Source organism: Populus trichocarpa, chromosome 2 (genome assembly GCF_000002775.5).
Source record: "Populus trichocarpa isolate Nisqually-1 chromosome 2, P.trichocarpa_v4.1, whole genome shotgun sequence".
NCBI lineage: Eukaryota > Viridiplantae > Streptophyta > Magnoliopsida > Malpighiales > Salicaceae > Populus > Populus trichocarpa.
Genome location: NC_037286.2, coordinates 3,964,090 through 3,984,339, shown reverse-complemented (window position 1 = coordinate 3,984,339; position 20,250 = coordinate 3,964,090). Strand labels below are relative to the sequence as shown.

The 20,250-nt window shown below is 33.8% G+C and overlaps 3 protein-coding genes across 5 annotated transcripts; 2 read left to right on the top strand and 1 right to left on the bottom strand.

Moving 5' to 3' along the window:
- The first annotated feature begins 928 nt into the window (after positions 1–928).
- On the top strand, positions 929–2,076 carry LOC7468729 (uncharacterized). The gene is made up of 3 exons (XM_002302100.4): positions 929–1,292; positions 1,552–1,623; positions 1,705–2,076. Exons 1-3 carry the CDS (start codon positions 1,103–1,105, stop codon positions 2,001–2,003), a joined length of 561 nt encoding a protein of 186 aa, XP_002302136.1. The 5' UTR covers positions 929–1,102; the 3' UTR covers positions 2,004–2,076.
- A 1,542-nt stretch (positions 2,077–3,618) lies between these two features.
- Positions 3,619–7,167, bottom strand: LOC7480719 (cytochrome b561 domain-containing protein At2g30890). 2 transcript variants are annotated; one of them, XM_052450884.1, is made up of 4 exons: positions 6,439–7,130; positions 6,069–6,230; positions 5,378–5,526; positions 3,619–4,276 (listed from the first exon to the last, which is right to left on the bottom strand). In XM_052450884.1, exons 1-4 carry the CDS (start codon positions 6,577–6,579, stop codon positions 3,973–3,975), a joined length of 756 nt encoding a protein of 251 aa, XP_052306844.1. In that variant the 5' UTR covers positions 6,580–7,130; the 3' UTR covers positions 3,619–3,972. The 2 variants fall into 2 exon arrangements, with proteins under 2 accessions (XP_052306844.1, XP_052306845.1); XM_052450885.1 differs by lacking the exon at positions 3,619–4,276 and adding an exon at positions 5,206–5,293 and having other exon boundaries at positions 6,439–7,167.
- A 4,614-nt stretch (positions 7,168–11,781) lies between these two features.
- Positions 11,782–19,833, top strand: LOC7468728 (protein VACUOLELESS1). Of its 2 annotated transcripts, none has more exons than XM_002302099.4 (15): positions 11,782–12,815; positions 12,898–13,188; positions 13,393–13,532; positions 14,003–14,108; positions 14,202–14,294; positions 15,322–15,411; positions 15,545–15,658; positions 15,757–15,864; positions 15,995–16,068; positions 16,321–16,375; positions 17,216–17,397; positions 18,169–18,298; positions 18,537–18,639; positions 18,898–18,995; positions 19,094–19,833. In XM_002302099.4, the coding sequence occupies exons 1-15, from the start codon at positions 12,030–12,032 to the stop codon at positions 19,256–19,258; spliced, it is 2,535 nt and encodes an 844-aa protein (XP_002302135.4). In that variant the 5' UTR covers positions 11,782–12,029; the 3' UTR covers positions 19,259–19,833. The 2 variants fall into 2 exon arrangements, with proteins under 2 accessions (XP_002302135.4, XP_024451785.2); XM_024596017.2 differs by having other exon boundaries at positions 12,663–12,810.
- Positions 19,834–20,250: the final 417 nt, after the last annotated feature.

Here is a 20,250-nt window from a genome sequence, read left to right as displayed (position 1 = left end):
AGAAATTGTTTCCCGTTTTATGTTTGGATGAAGGGAATGTGAGAGAATAATCCATGAGCGTTCTTTGGGACGACCAGCAATACTGTGTTTGAAAATGTAATAATAATTATTTTTTAAAGTGTTTTTTATTTAAAAATATATTAAAATAATATTTTTTGTTTTTTAAAAATTATTTTTAATATTAACACATCAAAATAATTTGAAAACATAAAAAAATATTAATTTAAAGTAAAAAAAAATTTTAATTTTAAATTTTTTTCAAAAACAATTTTGAAACGCAATATAAAACATACAGAATGTTTTTTTATGGTGATTACAATTTTGCTGTGGATGATGAATGAAGGGGTGTTTGGTTGTATTATAATACTTATTTTTTAAAATGTTTTTTATTTAAAAAAATATTTTTTTTATTTTTAAAAAAATTATTTTTAATATTAGTATATTAAAATGATCTAAAAACAAAAAAATATTTATTTAAAATAAAAAAATTAATATTTTTTTAAAAATACTTTTAAAATATAAAACAAATGGAGTATAAGATTTTATTCAAAAAATCCAAAAAAAATAATTAAGTTTTGCTGATTTTTGTTTAAAAAACCGAACCAAAAACTAGTTTTCGATTTATTCACTTCTGATTTTTTTTAAAACAATTCCAGTTTAGTTATTTTAAAAAAATGCTGGAACAATAACGACTCAAAATCTCTAATCCATCATGAAATCTCCACGTGTGCGTGAATCTGATCCTGACCGTTGATCATCAAGATCCAATACACATACTGAAAATAGAAAATAGAAAATAATAGTAAGAGAACTAATAACCGGGAAGCCCATCTGGACTCCAATGCACTGGATCCCGACCTCCTCCCAAGGCCCATCCAAGTTATAATTGTAAATTGTGGAAGAGAGCTCTTCAGATTCTGGCCTGTTTATTTTATTTTGAAAAAAAAGAAAAGAAAAGAAATAAATATTTCAGGTGGCTAAAATACGAGAGAAATTTGAAAGTAGAACCTCATGAATTATTATAGCCTCACAATTACAAGGCAAGCAGAACTGAATACTCGAAAGCTGTAGTAGATTTTTGACAAAACAGAAGTAATAATCCATGGCCTTGAATTTCAGTGCCTCTTCTCTTTCCCATGTATCCTCTTCTACCACCGGCCCTCAGTTTCTAATCCCAGCACACAAGCACCTCCTCAAGCTCTACCCCTCTTCCTTCTCTTGTACTAAAACCTCTGCTCAATCAGAAGGTGCTGCAAGTGGAGTTACAGAGCAAGACCCTTCTTCCTTTTCAGGTATTTTCCCTGTTGTTGCTCTCTTTTTAGTATCTCTTTAAGGTTGTTCTAGTCAAATTTGTTAGTACAGTGCCAAAACTTTCAAGAATTCCAAAGCAGGAGAACAATTCAGAGCCCTTGATGCTAACGTGTTATTTACTGCCAGTCCTGGTTCCAAATATTGTAAAATTTCTTGTTGAAACTTTTTGAAGGTTATTGAATTGGATAAAGGATTTGGTGATTGACCCTATCGTGTGATTTTAATGTTTTTGCATTGAAGGGTCTCTGTCTTCCACACGCACACAGCTCGATCTCCTGGAACAACTCACCTCTGCCACCCCATCCGCTGATGGTATGTGAATTTTATCTCTACAAATCTGTTCCATTCATTTTAGATCAGCAATAGTCAGAATTTACTTGCTTCACTGATCAGGTTATGAGAGTGATGGTGGTTCTGGTAAACTTACAATTCGTGAGCAGCTGGCTCAATTGGTTGGAGAAGGAGATAATGATTTCAGCATTCCACTGGGTAAAAAAAACTTGAAGAAAGTTAGTGCCAAGTTCTTAACTGTTTCACAGAAGAGAAACATTAGAAGACAAGCTTACCTAAATCAAGTATCTCAAAGGAATGATTCAGTTTTCTTTGCCACCATCGGAGCTTTCATAATTCTTCCGCCGATTATAATCTTAGGAATTGCCATATTAACTGGTTATGTGCAGCTTTTTCCATGATACTATACTCCTTAAATTGTTGTAGAGAAATTATAGCTTGATACTCCCATATATAAAAAGCTGTTGCTTGTTAGCTAGTTAGTTATAAGGTTGTCATAAGTTTCACATCTTAAGAGGGAAAAAAAAAAAGCTGAAAACTATGAAATGAACTGTTGATAGCATTAGAGTGCTAGTATATTTGAAGGAAACGAAATCGTTCTGTTTTGCCATCATCACATTTGAAATACAATTTTGTTCTTTTGTTTATGGTGGGTGTTAGAGACCAGTCATTGCAAAATCTTGCATCTTCATAAAGAGAGATGATGATAAAGGTGAAAGAGCAAGTAATTTCTTGAAATGATGTGATATACAATTTGAAATTCTCTAATCAGTGATGGCATTTAAGATGAGTTCTTTAACACCGGCTAATGTCTACCTGTGTCATGTGAGGATTTGGTAGGTATTGAACGATATCTGACACAAGATTTGTCATAAATCACTCACAGACTTAGTTTCGTGTCTCTCATTTTCATGTCTGCCATAAAGGTATGATGAACACTATTCTAAATGTGTGATGGGTTGTTGAAAGCTACAAGCTAGCATCAGTGGTGAATGTTGACTTCAAACTAGAGAGAGAGAACCTTCCTTACACATCTAATGCTATCATGCATTTTCAGAAAACTTCTGCATAAAGAAATCAAATACATAAATTTCATTTAAACTCTAGAACCTTGAAAGTGACCATCTTTCTGCTTGATGAGGACGAAGTTCAATTCTTAGATAGTGAGACTCGCATCTTGAGAGAGTAAAATTCATTTCTCTGATTCATCAATCTGCTGCTTACAACCATGTACGCTACTACTCACCAATGGTGATGACGTTTCCCCTTCCTTCAAATCCAATTTCTGCATCATTCTGTTTTTAACAGAGTATCAGATCAGCTTCTCTGGCTATAGTCTTTCAATTTCAGAATGTTCAGGGCTAATTCCCTTTCCTTGATCCTTTTACTCCCATCTCCCAATTCTTGCTCTAAGCCATTTCTCAGGAAGGGCAAAGATCTGCTGTCTTCATGTATAATTTCTCTGTTTCTGAATCAGATCAACTTTAGCTGGAGCTTTTCTTGCACAGCATATCAATTATTGCTCATGATTAGTGAATATAACAGGTCCTGCCAGCATATGACTAAAGTCCGTCCTGCAGAAACTTTTTAAACTGCACATTTTCTTAACAACTAGTAACTATTTTATATCTCAAGATTATTGAGAGAGATTCATCAAGACGTCTTAGTTGCCTCCTTGTTCCAAACGGGCAAGCAATGGTTTTTAATAGTGTCAAGCATGTACAGTTGCCAACGGATGTCGCTGTTTTCAACACAAAGATCCTTTTGATCCCAGCGGGATTGTAAACGAGGACACAATAATTAACAAGGCATTATGATGGCTTAGAGAGAGTAAAGAGGAACTACAGAGCTTGATAATTATTGTAAGATCCAAATTTCTCTTTCTTTTCCCTTGACTTGTATGGAAAATAAACAGCAACAGCTTTCTTGTGAACCATATTACCATCTACCAGATCAGATTTATCCTCTCAGGATTTCTGTTCCACATCGTCTTAAATTATTATCAAACCAGTTAGATATCGGAAAACTGTATTTATACTCCATGAAAAAGGAAACTATAGATACAACACTAAAATCCCAACATGGTCAAGAAATCTATATTCAAATTTACAACTGTTGAACAATAGTAGTTCACCAAAAATGAAAAAGCAAAAAAAGAAGAAGCATAACCCATCTTATTAAAACTTGCTAGAAATCTCCGATCCAACGTTCAATGCTTCCAAATACTGGTCCTTTGCAGCGGAGAATATCCAACGATAAGAAAAACTAGAGGTGGGCATAATTCTCTGTTAGTAATATCTCCAAGTTCTCCTTTCAAAATCCTATTATAGTGGGGCCATAATTGTTTTCAACGGCATTTTATCTACTTTCTCAGCAAGACTCGGTTGTTGATCCCTTTTGCTTTTCTCCTGGAGAAATTACTTGATGAGTGGGCCTCAATGGTTCCAAAATGACTCCTTGCTTATGTATATAATCCCATTTGTCTTGGAACAGGTAAAAGAAAATAATGAAAGAGACCTCGGTGGTGAAAACTATAGTCCAAATATGTATTCTTCTTGATGTTTTCTGATGGTAAGCTTGTAATCCTGTGTATACGTTGACGATTCCCAAAAGAGATACCGCAGTTCCAGTTATCCAGTGCACAAAAAACCACAGACCTCTTCCTTTAGATCCTCTGTATATGAAGACATTACATATAAACTCAGATAAACTCAGATTCTTAGCTAATTGAGGCTGGCAATATATTATTTAACTTCTCATTAATTACTACTCTTCCAATGTGTTCTTTCAGCACTTTTTATGACTAAGCATCAAATTGATGTTTGCTGAAAAGTATTTTTTTTTTTAAAGTGAATTTTGAGAAAGTAAATTATTTTCTGATGTTTGGTAGTGTAATGAAAAATAAGTTGGAAAACATTTTCCAGTGTTTGGTTATGTCATGAAAAATGAGCTGGAAAATAACTTATTAATATTTTATTTTTCTTAAGTTTATTAAAATAATGAGGAACAAATCTTACAAATTAAAAAGTTGAATGAGAATGAAATTGAAAAAAAATATAATTTCATAAATTATCTCAAATAAAATAAATAATAATCAAAATAATAGAGATCAAATCTAAAAAATAAAAAAAATGAAAGATAAAGAAATTAAAATAATAATAATTAACATTTCATAAATTATTTCAAAAAAAATAAGTAACAATCAAAAGAATGAGGACCAAATTTGATAGATAAAAAATTTCAATAAAAAAATAATAAGGGAAAAGCAAATAACAATTATAAAAATGAATATCAAAGTTAATATAAAAATTAAATTTTAAGAGATGAAATTGAAAAATAAATATTCAAAACAAAATATATATAGCAATCAAAAGTTTGAGGATCGAATTTGATATAATCAGCAAATAATATGACATTTCTAAATTTTTCACAATTTCCGGAAAGTGTTTTTCGTCCAAATCTTGTAGGAAAACACTTTCCTGAAAACCAAACCAAATTTTCCTTTGACTGGAAAGTATTTTTCGTTGACCAACTTTTCTAATGTCAAACAAACACAGAAAAGTTTAAAAAGTAATTTTCTGAAAAGTGAATTTTAAAAATCAAACATGGCTTTAAATAGTAAATATAGTATGCCCTTCATACTATACGGGTAACTAATAGGTCTAGCCTCAGGTGACTTCAACTAGCAGGCCTGGAAATGGCCGAGTGAGGTTGAGTAAGTTGTAAATGCCTAAGAATATGAATATAAAAAATACAATGAAGCCTGATAGCTTACCTCCTCGGTCGTAGAAACCCAATGAGTGCTTGTAACCATACCATACCATACAGGCCTACGCCTATTCGTTGATGGTGATTGTCGAATGAGTTGTTGAAGTTTTTTATAGACATTACTGCTCCCGCTGTGGAGAGAAGTACAGAAAGCATCTGCTGAACACAAATTACTCATTCAATACATACATGAAATTCTACACCATGGTCATGTAGTAAATTTAAAGAAGTAAAGTTGCTATCCTCACTCGTGTGTAAGATGGCTTTACCTATTCGTTTGTGAATGGCCTAGAGACACCTAATGTCATAATTCAGTACCATGAGTATGCTAAATTAAGATCATAAATCCATGAACTGCCAATCAACTATTACTTTATTATCATCGTCTTTACTTCCCTCTCAAGTAGTAATGAGATTAACAACAAACCGTGGGCTACATAAAATACTTGCAGAACAGGAAACAGTTCTACTTTGTTTCTCTTTCATCATCATTAAAAGCTAAAGAGTGGGGTGTCGACCTTAAATAAACAAAGCTCAAAGCTTTAGTGATATCTTTTTGTAACCTGTACAGAGATACTGTTTTACATATGAAAGTAAAAGAAACTAAAACGAACAAAATTAACCTTATGCGTGGGAAAATTGAAGAGGATAATGGAACCATAGTTACAAAAAGAAAAAAGAGAGGAGAAAGAACCTGCCTGCGAAATGGAATGAACATAGAAAAGAATCTTAAGCCGTCGTCCGCATGCCTCTCTGTGTGACATTCTGATAGCGATCACCCCAACAGGCATTAGAAATCCCATTGAGGCCCACAGCAGAAACCCATGGAGTGTAATCTCGAACAGCAGTTTAGGACTTGATCTGTTGTTACAGAACATCAGTCAGTTTTATTGGAATCGCAAGATGGTAACGGGCTAGTTTGTAAAATTGAAATGAACGTGGCACATGTATAAAGAAAAAAAAATGAAATAAAAGAGTGCAGAAGATGATGAATTTCAATTCTGAAACATCAGGAATTAGATAATAAGAACTTCACCTAAAAAATAACTATAAGCAAAACATGAATACCTTATGAATGATGTTCTTGTTGCTAGTAAGATTGCCTGTGGTTTTCAAGTGTTCTTGAGATGAAATGACAAATGGTAGGAGAAGAAGAATAACAAGACTCGCACAGATGGTGAAAGAAACCAGTTTCTGTAGAAGTTGCATTGTTTTTCAGAAGCACAGCCAAGGACTTTCTGTAATTCTTTTTCTGCTATTGACACCGTGAACTTAAGAGGTTTGGTGCATTAAAATGATGTAAAGACACAGAAAAAATGGAGAAGTAGCGCAACTGAATGCGTTTTTGATGTATTTCTTACAAGAAAGGCAGGTTCAGCTTCATGAATTCTCTCCAGATATAGCAATACTAACTTGCCTTTTCGAGAATTATCGGTAATTTCACCTTTCTCTGCGTGCCTGCCGCATACAAATATACCAACTAGACAGGCTTCTAGAATGTTATTTCAAGAAACTATAATGCTCATATGTTGAATTTAAGAATTTCAGGATGAAAGGTTATTTTTACCAAGACAAAGTAGGATGTTTTAAATACAGAACTCTATGTATTGCATGGAGGTTGATGCTTTTAGGTGGGGGGATTCGACTTTCGAGTAAGAAAGAGGTTATGGGCATGGCATGGGTTGCAAATTTCAACCAAGTGGGGTTCACTTTGACAGACCTTTTGATTTAATGAAAGGGAATGTAGGAATCACAGAGCAAAAGGAAGGTCGGATTTCAATGGAGGACAGAAGTTTGAATTTGTAAAGTGAGTCTATGAAGGTTACACTAGCAGACACTATCTTCTGCTTTATTCCCGCTGCTTGGTATACATATAGCATTAGCGTCATGGCATGCTAGAAATTAAAACCAATACACCAACCCACAAAACGAAAATAATTTGATAAAAGAAAACACAAATATATTTTTAGTTTTGTGAAAAGATAAGATGATTTTTGGATTGCATATGTAGTAAACTTTAGTGCTAAATAATGGTTTATCGGCATTTAAATAGACAACCTAGCTAGGCGGCTTTCACTGAAACAGATGATTTCATAGACATACATCGTTTTAAGCCCTTGTTATTTTGGCAGGCTTTTTTCTCCAAATCATCATCCTACAGACCAAACCAACCTGTAGCATAGATAACTGATAAAGAATAATAAAATCCTGATGAGTTTCTCTGTTGGTATTTACAAACACTTAAAAAAGACTTGCTCCTAAACGAAGGTACGTAGCAACTCTCAAATCAAGAAAGGTGGACCAAGACAAGCTTAGCCCATCTACACAACTTTTTAGCTGTGAGAAATCTAGCAGTGATTGCGCATATAGCTGAAGTGGTCCTTCCCTTGTCAAATACTGCAGCTGATTTTCTTCAAGCTCATGATGAAGGTTTGGAGTCTCTACCTGTTTTACACGGCTAATTCCTAAAGAAAGAGACAAGTAATTGTCTCTAATCTGTTTTGCATGTGATTCATTCCACCCACCCCCATGCCACCGTTTCTGGGCGTATATATGTACCCGCTCTTGCTAGCTAGATCTGAAGCATCGCAGCTCAAGTAGTAGTTGATATCAGGCGCCTGTGCTAAAACCATCAAACCTAGATTATGGTATTACGGACAAGACTTGTGACGCATGCATGCTTTAAAGTACCCTAAACATTTACAAGGACACAGCCCGCCCGAAGTACAATAATCATGTGGATCGCATACCTCTATATAAGGTAATAATATAAGCTTGCTGTGATAATAAGGATACAATCAAGAACTCCAGCAATAATAATCATCATCATAAATATAATAAGCTAATATTAGTATTGGAACTAGTTTTGATTAATGTCATCACTAGTTAGAATAATTAGTGTCATGAATTAAATAGATAATTAAGATATATTTTTGTTGTTACGTGCTGTCACTAATCTTTATAGTATGGAATTGCGAGTCCCAAAAGTTCCATTTTATTTCAGTTATAAAACTTAGATTAATTTGATAGGTTAACTCAAAACCTGAATCGATTCAAGTTGGAAAAAAAATAGAATAAGAAATGATTTTGTCAAAAATTTAAATTGACTTGGGGTAAGATTCGTTCAAGATGTAACCCTGATCAAATCCTTAATTTTTTTAAAAAAATGGAATCAGCCCGGATTGACCCCGACCTAGCTATTACTTGGACATTACCCGAGTTGATCCCGGATTGAGTTACATTGCTATGATTTTATCAATTAAGAAAGGAGCCAACCATATCATTTTGTGATACATGTCACATGTGATTCAACAGCAACGTTCACCCGTATAATCATTACTGAGTTGAAAGGAAATCATAATGTATTTTTCAACTTGCTGTATGAGCTCATTCTAGTTGGAAAATCAATAGCGTTGAAAAATGATAAAAGCCATTCACCTGCCTTTATTCTAGAGAAGACATATCTGAATAATACAAGGCCGAAAACCCAGGTCTAGCGAAGGGAATGCTTCTTCGACAAAGTGGTTCTGAAGAATAATCGAGTGATTGTCCAAAGAAAAAGGCTCTGTTTTGTTGATTTGAGCTCCTAACCAACTTTATTGTTTTGTCAATGGAGGCTTATATGTTGAATGAACATCGTGCTTTGGCCTTTATGTAAAGAGATTGGAAAGATGCTAGGACGACTAGAGTTTTTAACAGAATTGGGTGGCCAATAGAGACAGTGACAAGACCCTGTACCCAATGAGAATGATCGGTTTCATGCTGTTCTTTCATAATTAATGATCGGATCGAATGTTTCTCAGAAATAAATAAATAGATAGATAGATCCTTGATTGGTGCCTCCAACGCTGATTTATAATTACTAAAGATGGCAATCAGTTCCATTTTGATTAACTAAAGTCGAACTTGATGATATCTGTCCTTCTCACTTGAATACCACTCGATTTTTATCTAATCAGATGAGGAATTCAGTAGCAATGAGTTCATCTTCTTAAATCTATGAATTTTCATCTTAAGAGATGATAACTTTTTAATTTTTTACTTGAAAGGTTTAGTAGTAAGTATTTATACCCTCCCTGCTCTAAATCTTGTAGTTTTTAGAGAGAAAAAAAGAAGTCTTTTGGAACTGACATGTTTGTCAAACCCATGTTTTCTTAAACTTTGTTAACTATGAAGTCCAAGTTCTCTAGGTATGACATGTTTGTCAAACTCATGTTTCTTTCAACTTGGCTGGCTGACTGTCACGTTTAAGTTGGACTTCACTGACTACCAAGTCCAAATTCTTAAGGTCTGACATGTTCACCAAACCCATGTCACCTTGAATTTGGCTAACTGTCAAGCCCAAATACTTTGAATTTTGCATGTTTGCCAGACACATTTTATTTAAGAAGATTTTTATTTATCTTAACAAAAAATTAAATAATCATTTTTCAAAGTGTTTTTCGCTTAGAAATGTATTGAGATAATTTTTTTTTATTTTTAAAATTTATTTTTGACATCAACACACCAAAACGATTTGAAAACACTATAAAAAGTTAATTTAAAGCAAATATAAAAAATCAAAAGCATTAAAGATGTATTAAAATAATATTTTTTTTATTTTTAAATTTTTTTTTTAACATCAGTACATTAAAATGATCAAAAATCACCAGGAAAAAAAATTAATTTAAAGCAAATAAAAAAATTCAAAAGCTTTTTTGAAAAAAAAATAACCATGCTTTTAATCATTTTATTTTTTTTAGTGATAACGATATACTAAATATTCATGTATTAATAATCCAATGCCATGTTATCAACACATGCTGTGTAATTTTACTGCTGGGTACTTGTAGTTGCAGGTGCTAAAAGCCTAAAACAACAACCCAGACTATATATATATATATATATATGTTTTGTACTGTAATAATAGATATTTTTTAAAATGTTTTTTTAGAAATATATTAAAATAATATTTTTTATTTTTTAAAATTTATTTTAAATTTCAATACATCAAAATATCTAAAAATATTAAAAAATAATAATTTAAAGTAAAAATAATTTAAAAATATTTTAAAACGCAAAACGAAACATTCTCGTAATATCTCCTCACCAACCCCAGTAAAGTCAACCCACAAATCATGGTCGTGCACTGGTGCTAGGCTTTATCCTCCGTGCAAGGCAGACTAGTTAAAATATTCGGTTACTGTTCATTTAATATATTTTTTTGAATCATTTAAGTTAATAACTTTTTGCGTTGTGGTTTTACGTGAAGTTTATTATAGTTTTTTACTCTGACAATAATTGATTTTTAAAATATTTTTATTTAAAAATATATTAAAATAATAGAATAGAGAGTAACGCTGAGGTCACATATTTCAAACTTACGAGTGTGATATTTTCTTTTAAATAATAATTATTTTTAAAACAAATAATTGACAAAGAAAAAATATGTTTAGGTGTGCAGGTTTGTGTATGACCTAGAAGTAATGATTTTTTGTTTGGTTTGGTTTTTATAAAAAAAATAATTAAATTGAAATTTTGTTTTTAAAAAAATATGAAACCGAACTGAAACCGGTTCAAATTGACCGGTTTCAATTCGGTTCGGTTCTTTTATGACAAAACCAGTTCAAATCAGTTTGACTCGATTTTTTTCAGTTTGACTTGGTTTTGGCTATGTTTTTTTTCTGGTTTGACTATGTTTTTTCGGTTTGGGTTCGGTTCGGTTTTTTTGATTTCAGGTTTATAAAACCGAACCGAACTGGTCGGTTTTTTTAAAATTTTAATCAATTTTTTTTCATGGTTTGATTTTTTTGATTATTTTTTCTAGTTTTCTTGATTTAATTGGTTTTTTGGTTTTTTTATTCACTCCTAGTATAACTCATGCCTAAGCTTTTTTAATAGTGCCTAGCATAGTTCATGCAATTCTAGGTTTTTTTTTATTTTTTTTAATAGGCCTCTTGGCTTTTCTTCTTTTACTCTTTATTTTTTTATCTAATTAATTTTATCTTTTAATATTAAATTGATTATAAATTATTTTTTATATTATATTATAAAATAAAAAATTAATTCAACCCAATAAATTTTATAATTTAGATTGCAGATTTTGAGGTTGATCAAGGTGAATGTTATTTTTATTTAATTTTTTTTCTAGAATAAGTTCATGTTGAGGTAACTTAAAAATTATTTAATTTAAAACTCGATATAGTAAAATAATAGGAATATTAATTCAAATAGCCAGCAGTTAGTAACTACATTAGCCAGTGCCCAGTAGTCCCTATGTTGCATTCTCAAATAGGACTACAAATTCTCATGATCGAATACGGGCCTGTTTTATTACTCGAGATCGGCTTAAGGAGCCCACTACCTAAGCACGAGCCTATTAAGCCTCACAGACTACCCTTTCATCTTATATAATAAAAATAAATTATTCTTAATAAGATTAAAATTATCTGAAAGAAAATGGATTTGGGTCGGGTTGGTTCGACAAGGGAAAGGATAACCCATTTTCAGTCGGAGCTACAAATCATTTGCAGAAAACAATTGTAATCGATCATGATGACCAGAGCATTCCCAGCGTCTGCCGAAAAAGATGATTAGATCGTCCTTGTAACATAAACAGCATCAAAACCTCCTCTAATTCACCGTTCAGAAACCCTAACTTCTCAAATTTCCCTCCTCCAATGTCGAACGTCTCTGTCGCGGCTGAATGGCAACTCCTAACAGACCGGTATTACAGAAAACCCGAACTCTACCCAATGCGATGGAAACACATAGACTTAAGCCGTAATAAAGTAGCCTGCGCACCCTTCGGCGGTCCAATCGCTTTAATTCGTGACGATTCCAAAATCGTCCAGCTCTACGCCGAATCCGCCCTCCGAAAACTCCGAATTTTTAACTCCGCTGGTGTTCTCCTATCTGAAACAGTCTGGAAACACCCAGGCGGCCGATTGATCGGAATGTCATGGACCGAAGACCAAACCCTAATTTGCATAGTCCAGGACGGCACGATCTACCGTTACAACGTCCACGGCGAGTGTCTAGAACCTAATTTCTCCATGGGAAAAGATTGCTTTGAACAGAATGTGGTGGATTGTGTGTTTTGGGGGAACGGTGTCGTGTGCTTGACGGAAGCTGGGAAGTTATTCTGTGTTCCTGATTTTAAGGAGATTAAGCCTTGCAAGCTCGCAGAAATAGGGGTTGGCGTTGAGGAATTGCCACATTGTATGGCGGTTATAGAACCGCAGTATACGGTTTCGGGTAATGTGGAGGTTTTGTTAGGAGTAGGAAGTGGATTTGTGATTGTTGATGAGGATGAGGTGAGGTTCATTGATGAGGAAAAAGTTGGTGGTGCCGTGCAGAAAATTGCTGTTTCCCACAACGGGAGGTTTTTAGCGTGTTTTATGCATGATGGGAGATTTCTTGTTATGAATACTGAGTTTATAAATTTTACTAATTATCAATGTGAGGTAATTTATGTTGTGTTTGGTTTGATCTTAAGGTTTAACTTGTGTTTTGTTTGGTTTTTTATTAATGTGTTGAAATGTGCAGTCTGCGCTTCCACCGGAGCAGATGGCTTGGTGTGGATTGGATAGTGTGTTGCTTTATTGGGATGATGTGCTTTTGATGGTAGGACCTTCTGGGGATTCTGTATCATATTTTAATGATGAACCTGTAATTTTTATCCCTGAGTGTGATGGAGTGAGGGTATTGTCAAATACGAGTATGGAGTTTGTACAACTGGTGCCTGATTCTACCGTGTCTATATTTAAGATAGGAAGCACGTCTCCTGCATCATTGTTGTTTGATGCTTTGGATCATTTTGATAGGCGAAGTGCTAAGGTACTTGTCTCATTGTTTGCAAACAGCTGTGCTTTACTTTCTTACTTAGACTAACAAATGGGTGGACCACTTGCTTAAAATGTTTTTATAGTATTCTTGCTTACATTTGTGGTCTATAAATGGGTATGCTGGCCCACATGAACCATTTGGTTATGAGTTTCAATAATATCTCATGTGAATTCCATCTTCCATTGTTTTTACCAGGCTGATGAGAATTTGAGATTGATACGCTCATCTTTGCCTGAGGCTGTTGAAGCATGTATTGATGCTGCTGGTCATGAATTTGATGTTTCCCGTCAGCGGACGCTGCTAAGAGCTGCGAGCTATGGTCAAGCCTTTTGCAGGTGATTTCGATTCAGAAAAAAAAGATATATACTCGATAGCTGTATATACCTCTCATGATGGCGTGAATTTATTTTGTTGTGTGATTCCTATCGTTTGTAAAGCTTGACAAATTTTCACTAAGGCAAGAAAGCAAATTATGGTTGGCTCATCGAGATTGATTTCAATTTCATATTGCACTTTTGTTATCGTGGCAATGGATGGTTTTGGGAACCTAACTAGTCAGATTGTTGCCTGAGGCTATTGTGGTGCAAATTTCTATTTGGAACAGTTGCCTCTTGATGTGAACTGTAGTGAGCTTTACTTTTAGCATGAATCTTTTTTGTGTGTGAAATGGAAAAATATGCACTGATTACTTTGTGCTCATTTTCTTGATTATAATTCGTAGCATCTATGATCTTAAAATAGTTTTTCTTTTTTTTTTCTTTTCTGATTTCTGTTCTCAGCATTGATATCCAGTTGGCTTTGGCAGCAATTTTAAATGTGACCACATTCAAGAGATGTGCAAAACTTTGCGCGTCTTAAATGCCGTACGTGACCCTGAGATTGGCATCCCTCTAAGTATCGAGCAGTATAAGGTTTATGATACTTCCTGACTTAAGTTGTCAATTTCAAATCTGAACTTGCTTGCTGCTTGTCAATATAATACTGAATAAACATTTTGTGGCCAGTTGCTTTCCGCACCCGTTCTGGTTGGTCGTTTGATTAACGCTCACCAACATCTTCTTGCACTGCGGATATCAGAATACGTAGGATTGAATCAAGTAAGTTTAAGTCATAGATTGTCTCTTCATTGTTGCATTCTCTGGGACTTTGCCAATTAGGTTCCTCTTCCACAAATCAAAGCTTAAAACTGAACCTTGACCTAATTTCTTTGACGAGAAGACGTTAAGTGTTATTTTTGGGTAACATTCTATTGGGAAAATTTGTTGATTTTTATTAACATTATATTGGGTAAATTTTTATATATCATGAATACAACAAACCTTGATGTTCAACTAATGTAGAGCAGCTTAGGTTTGGTGGCCTACGAAAGAGTCACGATGAATCAAGCTTGGAGAATTAGGGATTTTAGGTTGGAATTAGGGTTAGGGCTTGATGTATGTGGAATCAGGATTTATTACTGATGTGTTTCAGGTGGATTTGGAATTTTTACTGTATCTGTAGAAACTAGAAAGTAATCCATGTTTACTTTAGCAGTAAGAAATAGCAGAAAAGATACTTAGAGAATAGAGAAGAGGAAGAAAGGGCAATGGCCACAACCCTCAAAACTAAATCAAAATATAAACTTCATTCTATTATTGAAATCCTACATTACTTAGAATAGCTCTTTTAGAGGCACCAAAACCCCTAGCAGTCCTAAACTAAGAAGAAAATAGAAAACTTAATAGGAAAAGGAGACACGCATACTAGAAAAATCCTACTTAATGTTCTAGTTCCTAAATAAGCCAAGTTTCCTAAATAGATATAATTAAGTAAATAAAATCCTAAAGAAATGTCAAAATAAAAAAATTAAATTAAAATAATTTATTAATCTCTTTCCTTGGTTGCATCATCAGGAAACATTAGAGCCACTAATTGGTAATTGTTTATATGACTGAGTACTTGTGGCCCCTAGTGTTTGCATCCATTTTGTGACTAGCACCAATACTTGGACTTCCATAGTTCTATTATATACATGTACTCTGTTCTCTAACATATTATCAACTTGGTTATATTTTGCCTTCTAGGAATTCTAGAAAGCAAATCATTTATGTGTGCATTCACCTTCTCCTGATTGTTTTTATATAGGAAGAAGTAGTAATGCACTGGGCATGCGCAAAAATAACAGCTTCATTAGCAATTCCTGATGCAGCCCTCCTTGAAATCTTACTTGATAAGGTTTGTGCTTCTCTTGATCATTGTTAGATTAACATCAAAAACTCTGGAAATCAACAGCTCTCTTCTTCTTGTGTTTTTTTCCTTCTTCTAATGTCAATGCAACACATCTGAAATGATTTTCTTTGAGTTGCAGCTGAAATTATGCAAGGGCATGTCCTATGCAGCTGTTGCTGCTCATGCAGATAGGAGTGGCCGCCGGAAGTTGGCTGCAATGCTTGTTGATCATGAACCACACTCCTCAAAACAGGTTTTTTTTTTTTAATATATTATAGTAGTTGTTAATATTGTCCTTTTGAAGAGATGACTGTTTCTGAGGTGTTACTGATTATATTTTTTTCACTTTAGGTTCCTCTATTGTTAAGTATTGCGGAGGAAGAAACAGCTCTAGTGAAGGCAACTGAAAGTGGTGACACTGACCTTGTTTATCTTGTCCTATTTCATATCTGGCAAAAGGTAATTGCTTCCTCTAAATTTTATAGACTAGCTTCTAATTTTGGGGATATATAAATGGAGCATAAGCAAAAGTACTTATTGATTCATCAATCACTCGAACCATCCTAGATTATTTTTCTTGTTTATCCAGAGTTCAGCCTTGGAGTTTTTTGGAACAATACAAGCCAGAGCCCTTGCTCGTGATTTATTCATAGCTTATGCACGGTAGGTAAAACATTCTAGTAGATTTTTTTCTGAAACTAATTTTATGATCTGTGTGTTTTTAATCTGTTATAAGAAATCTAATTTGCAAAGCTTTTCTCATCCAATAACCAATGTCATTTATCTGCTCAGTGCATACTGACATGTTTTTTCTTCCCTTGTTTCTCATGTTGTATAATAATGCATGAATCATTGGAAGACTTTTTTCACCTCCCTTTTTACTGGATGATTACATTTAGTTTTCCCCCCCACCAGGTATTATAAACATGAATTCTTGAAGGACTTCTTCCTATCAACAGGACAACTTCAAGTAAGTTCAAGTTCTTCCCAACTGGTTAAGAAACAGTGAATTTTTTTCTGTTTTATTTTGAATTGACTTCATGGAATAGAGTAGCAAGTGATAGTTCGGTATTCATATGCTGCTTTATGTAAATGTGTGATTGCTAGAAAAGGGGTTTTATTTGGTGATGAATTGCCATAACGAGTTCATAATGGTTCTACTCATTTAGCATGGTAAAATAAATTTAAAATGTCAAAAACAATCCTTCATGCTTGATGCTTGATCCTTCTACTAATTTCCTTGTATCCATGTGAAATTTTTAGTACTTTTTGGTAATATGTCATTGCCATAGAAATCATGTCATCATGACACTGTTCCATAGTTAAAGGTTTAAAGTTCATTAAAATCTCAATCAGCTTAGTGGGTGCAAATATGATCCTCTAATTTGCAATATATTGCAAGTAAATGGGCTCTATGTGCATGGATGACAGACCACTCCGGGTTTAGCAAACAGTAGTTTAGATTCAAAATTTTAATGTAATTTGACTAAAATGAGGCAATCCAATTTCTTCAGGTATCAATGACTAATAAATTGCTATGAAATTGTGATTTGTATGTAGGATGGGCTTCTCTTTCCATGCATACACACATATGCAACATCATGAACTGGGGCAGGCTTTACGTGCCTTTTGTAGTCCATGATGCCCATCAATATTTATTTTGGTTGTCAAAGCTTAAATTTGTGTGCATACTGATTACCCATTGACGTTGTTTATGTTTGAGTGTCTAAAGTTGTGCTGAAGATGTGATGCATTTATTGTTAATCATTTGTTTCTGTGTCCTAATTTGTAAGTTTAATTTGGTTTTTAGGAGGTGGCTCTTCTCCTATGGAAAGAATCATGGGAAATAGGGAAAAATTCAATGGCCAGTAAAGGATCCCCACTTCATGGTCCACGCATAAAACTCATTGAAAAGGCCCACGATCTTTTTTCTGAGACCAAGGAACATAACTTTGAGTCAAAAGCTGCTGAAGAACATGCAAAGTTACTGAGGTAAGATGCCAACTAGTACCACCAAATATGTTGTTGACCGTCTGTTTATTCCATTTTTCTCCAAAACATTGCATATTATAGTAGTTCATGTAGTTCTATTATAACAGTTAGATGCAAAGAAGATGTAATGTATTCTTTCTTTGGAAATTAATATAAAAAAGATGCAAAATCCAATCAATTAGCAGTTAACCCTTGCTATAAGAAGTGAAGGTTGTGTATTTATGGAGAATTTTCCGGTTTTATAGAAACTAATAGCACTTGGAAAACATGATTACTAAATGATGATTTCTGTCTTTTCTATTTTTCAACCACTAAAAGTTTATCAGATTCACCACTTTGAAAACCAAGGGCGCTGTTTGTTCACCTATTACTTTATCCCTTTGTTATTCATTGTTTTAAATGTAAAGACCTGTATTTTCTATTTGGGAAAAGTGTTAGATAGTAAACATGTTTTCTTTAGTTTTTCCTGGAGAAATGATTTTAGAATGAAGCTGATAACAGAAATGAAAATTAGAAATTTTTTTCTGAAAGTAAACACAACAAAAATGTTCTAGCAAGCCTTTCTAAAAGGGACTCTTGATAACATGTACAGGCAGTAAAATATGGTTATGACACCCCCCCCCCCTTTTCTTTTTCTTTTTTGTTCTAAACATCACTTTTATGCTCTATTAAAGTCCCCCTTCAATTGAAAAATCTCAATTTGATTCTCACTTGCTGCTTTATAAACTTGTGTGAACTCTTTTTCCTTTCTGATAATACCATTTTTTGCAGAATTCAACATGAGTTAGAAGTCTCTACAAAACAGCCCATTTTTGTAGATTCAAGCATCAGTGATACAATTCGAACATGTATTGCATTGGGAAACCATAGAGCTGCTATGAAAGTGAAAACAGAGTTTAAGGTCTGTTTACCTCAGCATGCTGGCTCACTATTTGAAAGAGTAAAATCGGGGTTTTACTGGTGCTTCTTGCCATGAATATAATATATATATACATGAGTTTTCTTTTGTCTGTGTGCTTAACTGAATTTTATACACTTGGCTGATGTAACAAAAATATTGTTTCAGTGTCCATAAGTTTGAGGCTTTTTTTTCAGGCCACAATATTCATCTTTTTTTATGTGACATTTACTTTACTCAGGTTTCTGAGAAGAGATGGTATTGGCTTAAAGTTTTTGCTTTGGCAACAATTAGAGACTGGGATGCCCTAGAAAAATTTTCGAAGGAGAAGAGACCACCAAATGGTAAGATCTCTTGGTTGTTCGATCTTGAAGGACAGCTAAAGGAAGTAAATTAATTGGTGACATCTTCCTTCCTTGGCAATTTTTCTTCTACGTTTCTTCTTACATAGAATCAAAATGCGTTGGGTTTAAATTAGCAACTTTGATTATTGGGATGAGTTTTTAATTGGTAAATCATTGCAGTCAGACATTTTATGTCTTGTTATATGACAGTCATGATATTTTGCATTTTTTATTTTTGTGGGGGGGTGCATCTGATAGGTTTCAGGCCATTTGTGGAGGCATGCATTGATGCGGCTGAGAAAGGTGAAGCTCTGAAATATATCCCAAAACTTGCAGATCCCAGAGAAAGAGCTGAGGTAATCAGACCATGTGCCTTTTTTTCTTCTCCTTGTATGTGTTATTCGTCACTTTTGTTTAGATCACCTTTGCTCAGGTCCCTCTCTGATTTTTACAGGCATATGCTCGGATTGGCATGGCCAAGGAAGCTGCTGATGCTGCTTCTCAGGCAAAAGATGGTGAATTGCTTGGTCGATTGAAATTGAGTTTTGCACAAAATACAGCTGCTTCATCAATTTTTGACACTCTACGAGATCGATTGTCCTTCCAAGGAGTTTCATAGTGACCTGAAGCTTCATATTCCTTTTCTTCTCCTTTGAGTTTTGAGCCTGTTGTATGTGTCGCGGGTGCGTGACGTCGCGGCGATCGTCCACCCTCAAATGTGTGATGGGGGGATATATATATATGGTAAATATGAGGAGACAAGGAATTCTTTCTCTTAGCAATGAAAAAAAGGTGTGGGAGTCGCCACCTAGTATTTTGGTCACTAGGAACCCTAACTGGTCTCAGAGATCGGGCACGGGGACTGGTTGCGTAAAGGGAAGGTATTAGCACCCCAAATACGCCCTACCTAAGGTAAGCTGCATTGTTTATTTGTCTGATAAAATTCAAGGTCTCGTTGTGTTTCCTAGTTGTTGGTCCGTCTATGGTTCAAGAAAAGTCCTCCTCAATAAGGAGGTCCTTATCTTATCGGGTAAAACTTAACCGTTTTAACGTCTATGTATGTTGGTCCGTCTATGGTTCAAGAAAAGTCGTCCTCAATAAGGAGGTCCTTATCTTATCGGGTAAAACCTAACCGTTCTAACGTCTATGTAAAAAAATCATATTTTTAATATCAGGAATACGTTTTATGTTTAATATTCGTAAACAAAAAGATTTTTTAGAATTTTTGAAATATTGGCCTAGTTCTCATGGCTTGAACAAACTGGTTATTAAAGCCAAAATGCATGCTAATACATATATTGTTTTGAAATTTTCTTTGTTATATGAAGAATATGATGTTATAATATTTATATATATATATTGGAGAAACTAGGCTGTATTTTAAAACAAAACATTTTTTAAATATGTATTTTTTTGTATGTTTTGACGCAAATCGGGTATTTTAATACTGAGTTTTGTATCCTTACGGTATAAAAATACAACCAAATATTAATCCATTTTGATAAAACAAATGCAGAAAAATCAACAATATTTTTAAAATAATTTTTGCAGAATTTTCGTAATTTTTTCATATATATATATATATATATATATATATATAATGCAACAAAC